The sequence below is a fragment of the Chinchilla lanigera genome, unplaced genomic scaffold (genome assembly GCF_000276665.1).
Source record: "Chinchilla lanigera isolate Chin_1 unplaced genomic scaffold, ChiLan1.0 scaffold00082, whole genome shotgun sequence".
NCBI lineage: Eukaryota > Metazoa > Chordata > Mammalia > Rodentia > Chinchillidae > Chinchilla > Chinchilla lanigera.
The window spans coordinates 776,228-792,589 of record NW_004955483.1 but is presented as its reverse complement, the minus strand read 5'-3'; the positions used below and the strand labels follow the sequence as shown (position 1 = coordinate 792,589).

Below are 16,362 nucleotides of genomic sequence, written 5' to 3'. Positions count from 1 at the left end.
CATGCCCGGCAGGCGCTTCTGTAGAATGCTCTTCCTTTAGATTTATAAACACGGCACTGTCTCCAGACCTCAGTCCTTCACTCTGTCTTATCTTCCCTGTGAGGCCTTTTCCACCTGCCCATTTAATGATACAACCCACAACCCCACTCGTTGGCAGTCCTACATGCCCTTATCACTTTTATGCTTTTCATCTCTTTTACACTGCATTTTTGTATTGTTGTCTATTTTCTGTCTCCCACAAGAATGTGAAGAAGCTCCACACAAAGGGGACTTCACCTATTATTCACAGCTGTATCTGCAGCACCTAAGCAATGCCAGGCACATGGTAAATGCTCAAAACATTTCCACCAGCTGAGGATGAAGCTCATTGTACAGTAAATGCTTAGCATGTTGAGGCCCCAGGTTCTATCCCCAAAAGCAAAGAAAGTCTTGGTTGAATGAATGGGTGAATGGAAATAAATGCATATATGTAATATACCATGTCCATCTAGTCATAGCTTCATTATCCAAATAAACCACCATGGGCAGCTGTTCCCCTTACTGTGCTTCTATCTCTTCATCCTTATAGTGGGTCTAATACAGTAATGAGTTCTGTGGGAGTCAGCACTGAGAATGTGCATATGAAGCACTTTGCTCCTAAACTGCAATGTGGTCTGTCCTGAAGGTTCTCCTGAAGGTTCAGCTAAAAGACCCTGAAGATGGACCATAGCATGGTTTGGAGCAGGGGCCAAGGCTTCTCAGCTGCAGGATATGGGAGACATTTTCTGTGCTGTATCCCAAGCTGTCCTCAATACTACCAGCTCAGCCCCCAACACTATCAGCTCAAGTGGAACATGTATTTTCCTTGAACTATCTTTTGAGCTTCTTTCTCATAGAATGCCTTTTGTTTTCAGTTAGTAAAGAGCACCTTTGTTCTCATTATGTATTTAAGATAGTGTGCTCCTTTAATAAACTGTGGTCGGTAAACCCACTCCTGGTGTTGTCAATGCCGTTCTTTTATTAAAGCTGGAGCCTTCACTGGAAATCAGTGTCAGTGTTATTAATTGGGAAACTACAACCCCAGTATTGACTCTGGAGCCCTTATATTGACTAGGGAACTACTCCCCAATATCGATTGGGGAGCCCCAGGATTGACTGGGGAACTACAAATTCTAACTTATAGAAATACTGTGTGGATTACATAAAATAATCCATATGAAAAACTCTGGTAGACACTAAATTACAGACTTTTTTTTTTCTTTTTGAGAAAGGGTCTTGCTATGTAGTCCAGCCTGTGAAACCCAGGCTGGCCTAGAACTCATGGTAATCCTCCTTCTTCAACATCCCTAGTGCTAGGATTATGGGCGTGCACCACCACGTCCTGCAGAAATTACAGAGTTTTGAATCAATGAAATCATAAGTCCTCACCACCTGGACAATTCACAAGAAAGGTGTTGTTAATTTCTCTATCAGGCAAATTACTTAATGAACAGTGACACTGCAACAGGAACTCACAATTAATAGTTAGAAACCTTCAATTCGGCCAGGCCTTTTACAGTCTGACCCAGTGAGATAAAGCTGGGTAGCTCACATAGTAAACCCTTGCCTGGCTCCTGAAGACATTTAACTTTGCATTCCATACAAATACAATGAGGAAAACAATTTCCCTGTGGCTATAAAGCCAGTCAACTGAAACAACACCGATATGAATAAAACTCAACCTTAAATGAACTTTTATAGACTTTTCCTTTTCTCCCTATTTTAGGGAAGGAAAAATAATCCTTTCATCAACCATCATAAACTCTTAATTAGAACAAACTGTAAAACAGAAGCTAATTCACTTTTATGTATATCTCATAGATACAGTGGGAGAAACCTAGAGAATGACTAGTTACCAAAGAAGTGTTTTTCTATTTCTGGCTTATACAAGCACCATCAACTAAAAGCAGTAAATGTTTTAAAGAAGTGTCTTCAGTGATTGCCTTTGTTCTACAACTGGCAGAAGGGCAGCTAAACCTATGCTGTGCTTTTAAAAAAATAGAGAATGAAGTTTTCTGCTTCGGCTGATTCTTAATTTCCTTCAGATCAACAATTCACATGCCAAATGGGACATATTTCGGGGTAGCATACTCTAGGCTCCCACATCATAAGAAGCTTCAGGTTAGCTTCTATTTTCAAGATTTGAATAGCACAAAGCAGAAGGAAAGCTGGACCCCACTTTATATACTGGAGCACGACTGAAACTAAAAACAGGGGCTGGGGATTTAGCTCAGCGGCAAAAGCGCCTGCCTGGCAAGCGCAAGGTTGTGAGTTCGATTCCCGGTACCAGAGAAAAACCAAAAACAAACAAACAAAAAAAAAAAGAAACTAAAAATAAAGCAGAAGCTGCATGTTTGAGAGACAGACACAAAAACTCCTGTGTTCAACTCCTCTAGGGGCCTTGCTTCTCATCTAGAGAAAAACCAGACTTCTTGCAGTGGCCTGTGGGCGGAAAAAATGTGTCACCCCAAAATAAAAAAGACTGTACAGCTAAAAACAATTAAGAAGAAGATATAGGAGCAAGATATATATAGCTCAGCAGCACAGTGCCTGCCTGACAAGCCTAGGTTGTGTGTTCTACTCCCTGTACCAAAAAAAAAAAAAAAAAAAACACTAAAGACAGTACTCACCTTAGGGAGGGTGGGGGACATCCCAGAGTACTGGCCATTCATAAGCTTTATTAATCATCCTTTATTTGCTATTTGTTGCCTGTCACCCAGACATGGGCCCTAGTGACACAAAGCCCTGTTCTTCTGTCATAGCACTTTATATGTTTACTGTACTTTGTTGAAGGTGTTGTACGAGCTAGGATTCAAAGCCACTCCTGTGAAAACTACACATTACCTGTCTCCCATGTACCTGTGAAATGTACATGTTAGTAAACTTGTTTCTGTTGTTACTCTGATTTTTGTTTCAAACCCAAACCTCCTTCCCTGGGAGAGGGAGGGTGGAAGGGAAAATTCTTCTCCCCTAAAATCTATCAGATTGCAGGCTCTGGCCTCCTGTTTTTCTCCACCTTCCTCTTCTGTTGTCTCCTGTCCATCCCACCTAGCCCACCCTCTTACCTCAGCACTTCCCTCTCTTTCGTAAGGACAGTCACACATCTGGCTTCCTCACATCTTTCAGGACTTTGCTGAAATACTTATTGTGAAATCTTCACTATGATCATATTTAAATTTCAGCTCCAAATTTTACTCCACATTCTTGCTTTTTTTCTTATTATCTAATATTATACACAATGCTATGTGTACAGTTTAATTTCTACCTATCACAGAGTTAATGCAAGCTCCAAGAGAGCAGGAATTTTGTTTTGTTCTCCAGACACAATGCACAGACACACTGTAAAATTTCAACAAATACATTTAAAATTCATTACCGGAGGTGGTCGCCCATGCCTAGAATCCCAGCACTTGGGAGGCCTGAGGCCTGTGGAGCAAGCGTGAGTTTAAGGCCAAGCTGGGCTATACAGTAAGACCTTGTTTCAAAGAAAAAAAAAAAAAAAACAAAAAATAAAATTCATCAGTGTTAAGTGTTTGTTGCAGCAGTAATGATGCCATCATAATTAGATTCTTACATAGCCGACACAAGTTGAGTATGGTGGTATAACCACTGTAATCCCTGCATTCTTGGGAAACTGAAAGAGGATTGCTCATTGTTGAGCCTTCCCCTGGTACCTTAGCAAGTTAGCAAGATACTGTGTCAAAAATAAAAAAAGAAAGGGCTACAGGCGTAGCTCAGTACAGAGGCCCTGGGGTTCAATCCCCAGTACCTCAAAGCAAATTTAAATAATTGGCCAATGTTGATGATATTCAGAGTGGATAAGATGTACATAGTTTTATTAAGCTGACCTCTCACATAGTGAAAGTATACAAAGCACTTTTACTTAAATATTACATAGTAAAAGTGTTTAAAAATGAAAATATCTGAAAATTGACAACTTGGTCAATAAATAAAAGCAATGACAAAGGACCTGCTGACATTTAAACAGGAATTTGTGCTAATTGTGTGTAGAAAAGCCCTTGTACAATGACAGAAAGGCAATTTGGATGTCTGACAAAAGTCCTAGAATCGTGCCCTGCCCTCCTGGTAGCACCCCCATAACCTGGTGCAGCCAATCAGTGAGTGCAGCTGTGTCTCAGTATACACTCACATTAGCCTTCCCCTCAGAGATCGCCCTACTGCCTAGGAGGCTGAGGCAAGACTGCCAAGTTTGCACCTAGCCGAGACAACTTAGTGACCTAAAATGACTTTTTGAAAGACTAAATAAGGGTTGGAGATGTAATTCATAGCAAAAATATTTGGTCCAATCCCCAGTGCAGAGAGAGAAAGAGACAGACAGAGAGGGAGACAGACAGACAGATTGTTGTGAATGTCAGGTGACCATTAACAGTGATTCCTTGTACTGAGTCACACAGTTGTCAAGCAAGCCAGAAGGTCCTTTTTGGAAACTACTATTTCTCTGTCGATGCAAATGACAGCAAACAGGAAAGCCTGTTTCAGTTAGATAACTCCTTGCTAAACTTGAGGTCAAACAGAAGCTAGGCTGAAATTCATGTAGTGATGCCTCAATCCCAGGTACCTATGGGTAGCACCAGTGTCAACATTAATTACAGCTGGGTAAATCTGAATTGCCCGCCCCTCACCCCAGACTGCAGTTACATTAGTTGGGAATGGGGCCCAAGATCTTTTTTTCCAAGATGTCTTTTATAAAAGCTTCAAGTGACTGTAATGTAGACCACCAAGTGATACAGAAATCTCAAGCTAGCTGATTATGCACACTTACAAAATAGTTCATTCTCTTATAGTAGGCAAAAACTCACAAGTTAACACTTTTTATGATCACAAACACTACTAAAACTAGGCCTCAACCTAGTTTTGAGTTTGATAACTTTTTGTTTTTTTTTAGTACCAAATTTGGTACAGATTCTCTAGCCCTAGTCCTAGGTGGGGTCTGACAATCCAACTCCAATCAAATTCTGACTGGATTTTCAGTCTCCTGCTGGGTGGAAAACACTTAAGGGCATTGTGTCAACCCCACCTGAACTCTAGTATAGATTCTGTCTCATAGTAGAAACCCTGCTAGGGCCGTTTAACTTTTAAGATAATCTACTAGCAAAGCCTAAGGAAAAGGAAAAATTTGACTCACTTTTACCTTAACTCATGAAAACTGACCCAGTGAGGTTCCAAGCCTTTTGGTCTTTTTGAGTTTCTCTACGCAGTTCAAGCTAGCCTGGAACTCACTTTGTAGCTCAGACTGCCCTCGAACTCGCAGGATACTGCCTCAGTTTAAATACTGGGATTATAGGCATCCGACAACACACCTGCGCACAAAGACATTAAATAGTAAATGTATCACCAGTAGGCCAACTGCCCGTATACACTTGGGGATTTTTGAAGGGTGTCATGGAGCACACGCCTTCTTGACAATTTGCTACAAACCTGCAAGCCTCCCAGTGCACTGAACCCTTTAAACACGTGCGAGAATTGTAAAACTCCACCACCCCCCTCGAAGTTAAGGCTTAGCCTACCAAGTCCAAGCCTTGAAACAATTTAAAGTTCAATTTGATCCAGCTGCTGAGTACTTACATATATATGAATACTCAGTTAATTACAGCTATTTCAGCGTAGTAGGTGGCTCTTAAAAGAGCCTTTTGATTTGTTTGCAGCCAAGTTTCAGGCCCTCTCCCCACGAATACGCCGCGCCAGCTGGATATCCTTGGGCATGATAGTGACGCGCTTGGCGTGGATGGCACACAGGTTGGTGTCCTCAAACAGACCCACTAGGTAAGCCTCGCAAGCTTCCTGCAACGCCATGACGGCAGAGCTCTGGAAGCGCAGATCGGTCTTAAAATCCTGCGCGATCTCACGCACCAAGCGCTGGAAAGGCAACTTGCGGATCAGCAGCTCGGTAGACTTCTGGTAACGACGAATCTCACGCAACGCCACAGTGCCGGGGCGATAGCGGTGAGGCTTTTTCACGCCGCCGGTGGCTGGAGCGCTCTTGCGGGCAGCTTTGGTAGCCAACTGCTTACGCGGCGCCTTGCCGCCGGTAGACTTACGAGCGGTTTGCTTAGTGCGAGCCATGTCAAGCGAAACACAACCAGCTGAAAACACCTTAGCTGCTCGCCTTTATATATGCTCAGAAACATCCTGATTGGCCAGTATGCGTTTCAAAAGCCCCGCGCACTAAAACTATTGGTTGAAAGTCAACGAGGTGATTGGTGGATAACTGGAGATTCTGATTGGATGAGTTACTGCAATTTCTAATCCGGCAAGGTCTCTTACTCTGCGACCCCTAGTTCATTTCGTAAATTACTAACTCTTGAGTTTCTGGAACTGTAATTCCTGCAGGGGAACACTTGAAAATCCTGTAAATGTTCTGATTTAGCCAATGTATGCTGCGGAGGAAAGACTACACTTCAGGAATCCTTGTATTTTGCTTTGTGCCCCACTTGCAAGGTTTATACATGCCATTTCCTAGTCTGGTCTTTGTATGGTCTGCACTACAAATGTAAAGTGACATCCTGAGATTGGCCTAAATGTAATTTTTACTTCCGCTCAGGATTTGATGAACCGACGGCCCTGATTTCTCAAGGAACGAATCAATTCGCTGTCTAATCTAAATGACATCCTAGGTTACTACTCCTGCTACTATCTTCTGGGGAGTTTCGCTAAACTGCATTCATTCCTTACTTTTGGTTTCCCCGTTTAGGAGACTTATCTGTTGTCTCCAAACATGAAACTTGCTTCCTGCCAGATGTTAAAAAACACTAGTGTTAAATGTTCTTGTAGGAAACCCGTATTGCCGGACAACGTTCAACCATAGTAGCGTCACAAAACCACTGGTCAGTTCGCCCGCAACTAAGTGACCTACACGGACTCTCATACGATAAAACCAAGCCGAACGTCCAAAACCAGTAATTTTAACCTAGTGTTTTCTGCCACATACTCTTTTACTTGGAAATGTGGATGGCTCTGAAAAGAGCCTTTGGGTGTAAAAGAACGCCACACGCTGATGAACTGCTTCACTTGCCCTTGGCCTTGTGGTGGCTCTCGGTCTTCTTGGGCAGCAGCACGGCCTGGATGTTGGGCAGCACGCCGCCCTGCGCGATCGTCACCTTGCCCAGCAGCTTGTTGAGCTCCTCGTCGTTGCGGATGGCCAGCTGCAGGTGGCGCGGGATGATGCGCGTCTTCTTGTTGTCGCGGGCCGCGTTGCCCGCCAGCTCCAGGATCTCGGCCGTCAGGTACTCCAGCACCGCCGCCAGGTATACCGGGGCGCCGGCGCCCACGCGCTCGGCGTAGTTGCCCTTGCGGAGCAGGCGGTGCACGCGCCCCACCGGGAACTGCAGCCCGGCGCGGGATGACCGCGTCTTAGCCTTAGCGCGAGCCTTGCCACCCTGCTTGCCGCGTCCAGACATAACTGACTCGTAAAGAAGCTTCTGAACAGAACAAGCAAAAATCTGTGGAAATGCTCTCTGCCTTAACGGCAACCTATTATACTTCCACTAGGGATTGTAAACTACACTCTTGGATTGGCTAAAAAGAAACTGCAGCATATAACCAATTGAAAAGGAGAACTTGAAATCACCTTATTTGCATGTGACGTTGCGCTGCAGAAAATCTACCCAATCAGAGCCTAAGTCTTGAAACGCCATATTTGCATAGAAGCCCTACAAATATTAACGCCGCTGCAGCTTCAGACTCTCATTTCTTTTCCAGTTGGATTCTTGAATTGTGGCTGTTATGCCTGAACCAGCGAAATCAGCTCCGGCCCCGAAGAAGGGCTCTAAGAAGGCGTTAACCAAAGCGCAGAAGAAGGACGGCAAGAAGCGCAAGCGCAGCCGCAAGGAGAGCTACTCCGTGTACGTGTACAAGGTGCTCAAGCAGGTGCACCCCGACACGGGCATCTCGTCCAAGGCTATGGGCATCATGAACTCGTTCGTGAACGACATCTTCGAGCGCATCGCGGGCGAGGCGTCGCGCCTGGCGCACTACAACAAGCGCTCGACCATCACGTCTCGGGAGATCCAGACCGCCGTGCGGCTGCTGCTGCCCGGGGAGCTGGCCAAGCACGCCGTTTCTGAGGGCACCAAGGCCGTCACCAAGTACACCAGCTCCAAGTGAGCGCTCCTTCCTCTACCTGCACCCCAAAGGCTCTTTTCAGAGCCACCCACGTTATCTTTTTAAAGATCTGTAACTGATAACTCTAGGCTAGGGTATTACATGGTGGTGGTTCTTTCCTTAATACTTTAAACAACGCAGGGTTAAACATTACTTTCCACTTATGTAAGGTAACTATGCTTAGGAAAAACGCCTATTATTTAGACTGGTCTCGCCTCCAATTTCCCTCTTCCCTTCCCCCAATAGCGCCGCCACTCCCTAGACAGGTTTTGTTTTCCTTTTTCAGTTTCACTTTTTCATTATACCATTGTCCTTAATCGGGGAATAACCAGTTAGCACTTGCAATTTTGAGCGTTGCTTTATCTAAATAAGATCCCTGAGAGAACGTTTTTTCATTTTGCTGATCTTAGATTATGCATGGCTAGAGCTGAGTGTGGTGGATTAACATAACCTTACCTGATTATATTTCTAAACCATATATCTCAACCAGACTTTTATCCCACAACTTTGCCAGTAGTTCCAAGGTCACTAATGAGTGCAAGTTTATTCACTGATTTTATCATTCTCTTACTATGTGAAGGTCAGGGGCTTTATTCCATTCATCCTAGTTTTGTGCCCACGTGAACATACAAGCTTTAGAGACAGAACAGGCAACGTACTATGAAGGAGGAGGGAAGGGGTGAGAATCATTGCTATGTAGTACATCGATCCTGGGGAGAAGTGATGGTCTGAGACGCATCTGCTCCTACTAGATTCCCCTTTCCTTTTTTTTTTTTTTTTTTTTTTTCTTTTCTTTTCTTTTTTTCTTTGTCTTTTTGAGACAGGGTCTCGCTATGCAGTTCAGGCTGGCCTAGAGCTCACTTTGTAGCCCAGGCTGGTCTCGAACTCAGAACAATCCTCCTGCCTCAGCCTCTCCGAGTGCTGGGATTACAGGCGTGTGCTACCACACCCGACCTAGATTCCACTTTCATGCTCCAGACTCCTGAGTTCCTCCTGACTCTCCCAGTGTGCTGGACCTTGTCCACAGCTTGTTTCTTGAAATGTCATTTTAAGAGAGAAGAGTTTCAAGTCACTTAGGTTTGTGGATCATCTTTGCAAACACTATGATGATTATACTACAACCACTTTCTATGGAATGGAATCATCTGTTTTAGAGACAAATAACCTGAAGAATGAAGGTTAAGGGATTAGTCCCTTACATAGAAATTATGAGATCTGAATCCCATAGGTATGAATCTAAGGACTAGTTCCACACTGTTAGAAAAAACTCAAGCAGGAAGTTAGTTGTAATTATAGGAGGGGGAGATTTAGGTTCAGTAAATAACACAGATCAGGAATACACATATATTTCAAAGCAAAGTCATATATTACAACAGCAAATGTTTCTTTAAAAAAAAATCCATTTTGGAAACTCAAAATCACCTGAAAGGAAATGTAATTTTTCTGAACATCACGTTGTGGAAGGGAAATCATGGGTATCGGCAATGTCAAATTGAGCTTTAAAACTTCACTTTGTGCTTATTAGCCATAGCGTGGCGAAAGCCTATGGAGCAAGTTACTTTGCATACTAAGTGAATACTAAGTGACTCACTTTTGTAGAGTTGTGAAGGAAATTTTGTGAGCCCCATATGTTATTTAGGCATTCATTTCTTCACCCCAATGCTAACTTTGAAATAAATTTTTTGTTTGTTTGTTTTGTTTTGTTTTTCTCCGGTACCAGGAACTGAACTCACGACCTTGCACTTGCCAGGCAGGCGCTTTTGCCGCTGAGCTAAATCCCCAGCCCCTTGAAATAAATTTTTAAACAATGTATTCACGAGAATGTTCTATTTTGGTTTAAAAGAGAAATCCCTCAGCACAAGATAGTCTTGACTGAAGCCTGGATTTGAGCAACTTAAATTCCTCTATGAGTATTCCCTTACCTCTAAACAGAAGATGAAAGAACGACTGTATGATTTTTGCCAGGCTGACCAATATGAGAACACAGGTAATGAATGTAGCGCAGTATAGGCACAGAGGCCTCCCTCTCTCCCCCGCAAAAAAAAAAAAAAAAAAAAAAATAGTGGTTCAAGGCTCTGGCTGCCACGGTGGGGCACACTGGGTCATGCTCACCTGGAAAAGCTTGAGGGCCGAGACCTTAAACAAGGCAGTAGTTTAAGCAGCCAGCAGTAGAAACGGGGGTTGAAAAAGCCCAGCCCCTCTCTTAGACTAAAGTTTTCCTCTGAAGTGTTTTTTAAAACATCCTAGTTCCCGTAACTGTCATTTTTCCCCGAAAATAAGAGCTAGCTGGAAAATAATCAGCTTTGAAAAGCAGAGGTCAAAAATGCAAGCCACAATCAGCCTATCCTTGCCTTACCTGCCTTCCAGAATCGCCACCGAGCAAGAGAATAATGATGGCAGTAAGGGGAGGATAGGTTAATTGAAGCTGGTGGTTTTGAGCTCTAGTTTTCAAAGTGGTTTTTTTTTTGTTTGTTTGTTTTGTTTTGTTTTGTTTTTCTGTCTAGGTCTTATTTTGGGGGGAAGGGGGTGTTAGAATTGCCTCGTTTTGCCTGCCAGTCAAGTAATGTGACATTTTCCAGCGATTTTTGTTTCTAAGCCTTCACTAGAAGAATCAGGAGTATCGAGCGAAATCATGTCAATAAAAATTCACTAAGAAAAGAATGCAGGTGAAAGGAAAGCTTTAATTGGCCTTTTGTAAACCCCAGAGGTTAGACTCGCCAAGCAGCGCGCTGGCGGGGACAATGAAGGGATATCTGACATAAAGCTCGTGCACAAGTTAGCACTCGGGTGCGCTATGCAAACGAGGGATGGAAACCTGCCATTAATTCTCAAATCTGATTGGTTGACTGCAGGACCTGGCTCTCCAGAGACTGTTTGCAGCAGAAACTCGACCTAGCAAGGACTGTAGAGTTCAGTTTATGGTTCTTGCAGAAACCTGGAACGTGTATATGACTTTAGTTTGGGGCCCTTCTTGGAAACCCATCCTCTCTTAAAGTTCATAATGATCATATGCGCTGGGTTCTAAAGAAGGCTACCTGGAAATTCACATAAGATTTGCTTAGTAATTTTTTTTCCTTGTTTTCTCCCCGTGCTCTCTTTACCAGCTTCACATGTATCTTTTTTAACACATTTATTTTCCCTCCATTTATTTACTAAGTTCCCTCATATACCTCAAAACCCGTCCTGGCTTTTGGGTGGACTTATGCAACATGATAAATGTATTCTTTGATTGGAACCTAGCCTGAGGAATCCTAGCTAACCTGGGTCTCTTCTGACCCAGACACCCCAGTGCTTTGAAAGAAACCAGTCAGTGTAAATTCCTGTGCCTAGAAATTCAGAAGAATTCCCCCTTACCACCAAAGTAGGGTTGACATCATCGTCAGGCTCTGATCTAATTAGCTATTACCCTTGTCACTCATTCCTACAGTAAATCATTTCTGAAATGGACCCAAAGAAGGCAAACTATCTCCCATCAACTCTCAACAGTGTATATTTTTTTTTCAACACTGTATATTGATGGGGTACAGAATATACTACTACAAAATACGGCACCTCGAGATGGTGAATATTTTTAACATAAAGAGATTTGGAAAGTTTTGTCTGGGGCAACCAATTTGGGACCCCTCCGGTCTCTCAGGAGCTATTCCTATTCTCCATTCTTATCCTCCAGTAAATTTTCCTACTCTTAATCTCCACTGTTCCTTAGAATTTATTCTTTGACTCCAGAGAACATGAATTCAGCATATCTGTCATCTAGCAGGTTTGGAGTTACATTTTTCCTCCTGTATCATTTTAGAGATTTCATCGGAATAACTGGAAGTAGAGAAACAGATGCCCTGCTAAAAGATGTCACCTCAGTGGCTAAATTCCAACAGACTTCCACAGCCACCAGAAACAGAAGCTGCTGAACTCCAAGTGAACACACAGATGGAATCAGCAACAAAAGTGCCACATTCCTTTTACTGGGATCCACTAGATTAACCTTGTGAGGGAGTTCATAACCACTAAGCTACAACATGACTTCCATCCAAGGACAATTAGATTAGCTCCCTGGAGAAAGCCCCTGACTGCAGTCTCTCCTACAGACCCTTCTCAGCTCCAAGCAGCTAGATGGAAACTATGCCCCTTCTCCAATAACCATACCTAGGGATACCTCTGCAGAGCGGGGAATATTATGGACAGCTTTATTAGGTAGAAATATTATAGCCAGTCAGACAGGGTTAGGCCCTCAAAGAAGTTAATGCAGAAGAGAACATATCTGAAGAAGATTAAAGTCACAATGGCCAGATTTACATACTTCCCTAAGGGATAAGCAGAAGTTTGACAATATTGGTACCAGCCTTTTGAGATTTCCCATGTAAATAAACCATTACCTCATTAGAGGTGGGTCATCCTCTCCCACCCACTAAGACTACTAAAACTAAGACTAAAGAGAATAAAAGTATAGATTATCAACCAATGTTAATGATGTCACTCATATGCCTTTGCTACTACTAGATCAATATTAGCCAAGTGACTACACTTGTAATCTTATTGGTTGATTATAGTTTTGATTCATGTTGTAACCACCTCATGATTTTGCTCTATAAAACTTTCTGAGAGAGGTGGGTTCATTGGTAACCCATTCAGGACCCCACTTGCACTCAGGAGCTATTATTCCTTTCCCCATTTGTACTCCCAAATAAATGTTTTACTCTTTAAAAAAAAAAAAAAAAAAAGCACTGTGTGTAGGAAAACATCTCTTACCTTCCCCTACCTTGCTCCTCTAAAGCAGGTCATAAGACTCACTGGAGAGCTGCAGACCCCAAAAGGAATCTGAACAAGACTTGCTCATGTCTTCTTAGTTTCTTACCCTTAATATACTGTTCTTTCATCCTATTACACTTCCTCAGATTGTCCATTCTTCAACCATCACATGAAAGGTCTAACATCTCCTTCAGGTCTTTATATCTTCACAAAGGTTCCCATGCCATATAAAATATATTAAATGAGTATGTATGTGTTCCTTTTGTTAATCTATCTTTTGTTCCAGGGGTGGCCCAATCAATGAAGCTGAGATAGAAAGATGAAAGCAAAACATGATTTTCCCTCCTACAACGATTTTCTCTCCACCAAGTGTGAGTGTGGGTGTGTGTTGTGTGCTTGTCTGTTTGTAAAGTGGAGAAGCAGGAAGAACATTGAGATCCAAAGAAAAATAATCACAAATTGAAAGTGGTTAAGAAGTTCTTTGGGTGGCGGGGCTAGGGATTTAGCTCAGAGGCACAGCGCCTGCCTGGCAAGCGCCAGGTCATGTGTTCGATTCTCGGTACCAGAAAAAAAAAAAAAAAAACAAACAAAACAAAACAAAACAAAAAAAGTACTTTGAGGGGCAGGGGATATAGCTCAGTGGCATAAGTGTCTGTATGGCAAGCACAAGGTTCAAAGTTCAATTCCCAGTACCAAAGGGAAAAAAAAAAAAAAAAAACGTGCTTTGGGGCCAGGGATATAGCTCAGTGGCACAAGCACCTGACTGGCAAATGCAAGGTCCTGAGCTTGATTCCTGGTACCAAAAAAAAAAAAAAAAACCATCAAAGAAGTGTTTCTGTTTACTAGGGCGGCCATAACAAAGCGCTTCAAGATGGGTGGCTTAAACAAACCTCTTTTCTCTTCTGGAGGCTACAGATCTGAGACCAAGGCTGCAGCATGGTTTCATTCTGCGCCTCTTTCTTCGGTTGGCAGATGACAATCTTTCCCATGTCCTCACCCTTCCTTTTCTGCATAAACTTAACCATGTACAAAGTTCTGACTTTTCAGAATACTGTTCCTATTTCTGTTGTTTTTTGCTTTTAAAGAAGTAGAAATATAAATGTTTAAGAGTAGAACTTTGGCTAAGAACGTTTCATCCCTAATAAAATACTATGCAGTTTTCCAAAATAATACTGTAGAAAAAAATAAACATAAAATATGTTTGTGGGATGCCAAATAATGTCTTCTCATTTCTGTCATTTTTATGCACACACTGGATTTAGTCACAGGGAAAAAAAATAGAAAGCTCAATGCCAAATATTAACTGCTATTTCTTTAACATCTCCTCTGAAGATAACCTTTTCTACTGGGCTTTCTTCAAAACTCCCAGGGATGTTTAACAGATAGGAAGTTCTGTCTCCTCTCCAGAGCTCCTCATCCTACATTAAGAAATATAAAAGTCATTTGTTCAACAAATAATTTCTGAACAATAACTATGTATTAGATGAATAGAATAATAATTTAAAGATACAATATTCTCAGGAAATTTTTTTAGAAAAGTAAAAGAATCATAACCTAAAAGAAAGAAAACAGACTGACAAGCATTTGTAAATCACCTAATCCTGTAACTCTAAGCATATGTGCTTATCTAAATTCATAGCCTAATGACCTCAAAGAGAATCAAATAAGAAAACTGATCAAAACAGTGCAATGTGATCGTAAAGAACAGAAAAGCATAAAGAAATCTTAAGGTAAGAAAGATAGAAATAACAGAATTCTAAGTTGTGGTTACCTCTGATGAGTAGCAGCAGGAGGAGACTGCAGCAAAGGAGTTATTCGCAATCTGTGTTTTAGCTGGTTGGTAATTGGGATCAAGTATGATCATCATAGTATCCTTTATAACTTACCTATGTTTATATAGGATTATAATTTAAGGTTAAGAAATAATAACAGACAAATATATTCATGGACAAATCACCATCTTCCACAAAAAGACATAATCTCCATAAACAATTACATGTTGCTTGTTCTGAAATTTTGTTACAAGAAATATCACACTTTTTAAGTACAGCACTTTGCAAAATTGTTAATACACTAGACTTTTTTTTGGAAGTTTCTTTCATGAAATAGTTTCCTTTTCCACCAGAAAAGGGAAATAGTCACCTGAATTACACACTCTTCTGACATCTTCTGCCATACTCCATTCCTGCTGTGCTTCTCTGCAGGGTGTGTGTTGAGAGAATGAGGGGAAGTCAGGCTTCACAGTGTGTGATCAGACAGCCTCACTAGCAGGGTGGTGTTTATATACAAACCCGAAGCTTGCTATTTGCAGGGAGCAATACCTGCAGAGGTCTGGAAGAGGAATGGCCCATGCAGAGGGAACAGTCAGTACACAGACCCTGGGAGATGTATGCTCCGAGGAGGTTCCAGGGGTTGGTGAAGATATGACAGGAAGGAGAGAAAAAGTACAGGGATTTGAGGCCCAAGAGCTAACAAAGGCCTAAAAGTGAGGCCTTTGGGGCCATGGAAAGTACTTTGGTGACCAGGACACTGCACTAATAAAAGTGAACAAGACAGTGAGAATAAGAAATTGCTTGTATTTTCAGAATTAAGTTATTAGGACTTTGATAGATTGGATGTCCAGTGTGAAAGAAAAGATAAAAATGGCTCCAGCTGAACAGAGAGATTTGCAGTTCACCAAAGTCAAGGTGATAAGAGGAGCTCTTTTTGCAGAGGTAATTTCCAAAATTTTGTCTGAACCCTACTGAAGTTAGAAGTGAATGTTAATTGGACTGTCTCAAGGACTTTCAGTAGGTACCACAGTCTGAGATTGGGGCTCAAAGGGAAAAAAATCTGTGGGGCAGTCATTTAATTTCTATGTTTTCAACAAATAGACCTATCTCCACAGCAACAAGGAGACAACAGTTCAACAGAATCAGATTTTGATTCTCAGGAATCATCTGTGAAGAATTTTAGGATCAAACTAAAAGAAAAGGCAGCATCAGATACAGAACTCTTCAGCTGAGCACTACCATAGGCTTCAGGAGGCCTGAAAACACTGTGGAACTGCTTGCAAAACACGTGGGGAGAGTGGGTGCGTTTCAGAATGGGTGTGCATATATGTACTGTGTCACTGCCTCACCACAGGGATTGGCTCACGCTCTCATTTGAAAACATTATTTGGGTGAGATTTCCAGAGTTACTGCATATTCTTTCTTGCTGAGAGAATTTTTCCACATACATACAGATAAAATGTATTCTGTTCTGAGAATTATAGAAAAAATGGAGAAAACTGGGCAAAGCCCTTATAAAACAAAGTGCTGACATGATGAGTACCTAGTAAACATTCCTTCTTTCTGCAGCCTACGGCCCCCCAAAATTTTTCTTTAGATCTTGTGGCTTTTCCATTCTCAAGGCAGTTATATCATGACAACTTTCAACTCTGTTCCTAGCCAACTTCTTTTCCCCAAATTTCTGACTCATACATCCAACAATTTC

At 42.0% G+C, this 16,362-nt stretch overlaps 4 protein-coding genes across 4 annotated transcripts in view; 1 reads left to right on the top strand and 3 right to left on the bottom strand.

Moving 5' to 3' along the window:
* The window catches only part of LOC102014901, a 33,204-nt gene that overhangs the window by 14,013 nt on the left and 2,829 nt on the right, over positions 1–16,362 (bottom strand). Inside the window, exon 2 of the mRNA XM_013503802.1 lies at positions 53–96. Coding sequence (XP_013359256.1) covers positions 53–96 — 44 coding nt within the window. The remainder of the gene's footprint in view (positions 1–52; positions 97–16,362) is intronic.
* Positions 5,647–6,108, bottom strand: LOC102015521 (histone H3.1). Its single transcript, XM_005403292.1, has one exon. The coding sequence runs from the start codon at positions 6,100–6,102 to the stop codon at positions 5,692–5,694; it is 411 nt and encodes a 136-aa protein (XP_005403349.1). The 5' UTR covers positions 6,103–6,108; the 3' UTR covers positions 5,647–5,691.
* Positions 6,985–7,476, bottom strand: LOC106146534 (histone H2A type 1). Its single transcript, XM_013503793.1, has one exon. It carries the CDS (start codon positions 7,434–7,436, stop codon positions 7,044–7,046), a length of 393 nt encoding a protein of 130 aa, XP_013359247.1. The 5' UTR covers positions 7,437–7,476; the 3' UTR covers positions 6,985–7,043.
* Positions 7,721–8,157, top strand: LOC102016162 (histone H2B type 1-H). Its single transcript, XM_013503795.1, has one exon. The coding sequence runs from the start codon at positions 7,762–7,764 to the stop codon at positions 8,140–8,142; it is 381 nt and encodes a 126-aa protein (XP_013359249.1). The 5' UTR covers positions 7,721–7,761; the 3' UTR covers positions 8,143–8,157.

What these genes read in the sequence shown, in the direction of transcription:
- LOC102015521 (XM_005403292.1), bottom strand. Translation starts at nt 6,102, where the DNA reads ATGGCTCGCACTAAGCAAACCGCTCGTAAGTCTACCGGCGGCAAGGCG.
- LOC106146534 (XM_013503793.1), bottom strand. Translation starts at nt 7,436, where the DNA reads ATGTCTGGACGCGGCAAGCAGGGTGGCAAGGCTCGCGCTAAGGCTAAG.
- LOC102016162 (XM_013503795.1), top strand. Translation starts at nt 7,762, where the DNA reads ATGCCTGAACCAGCGAAATCAGCTCCGGCCCCGAAGAAGGGCTCTAAG.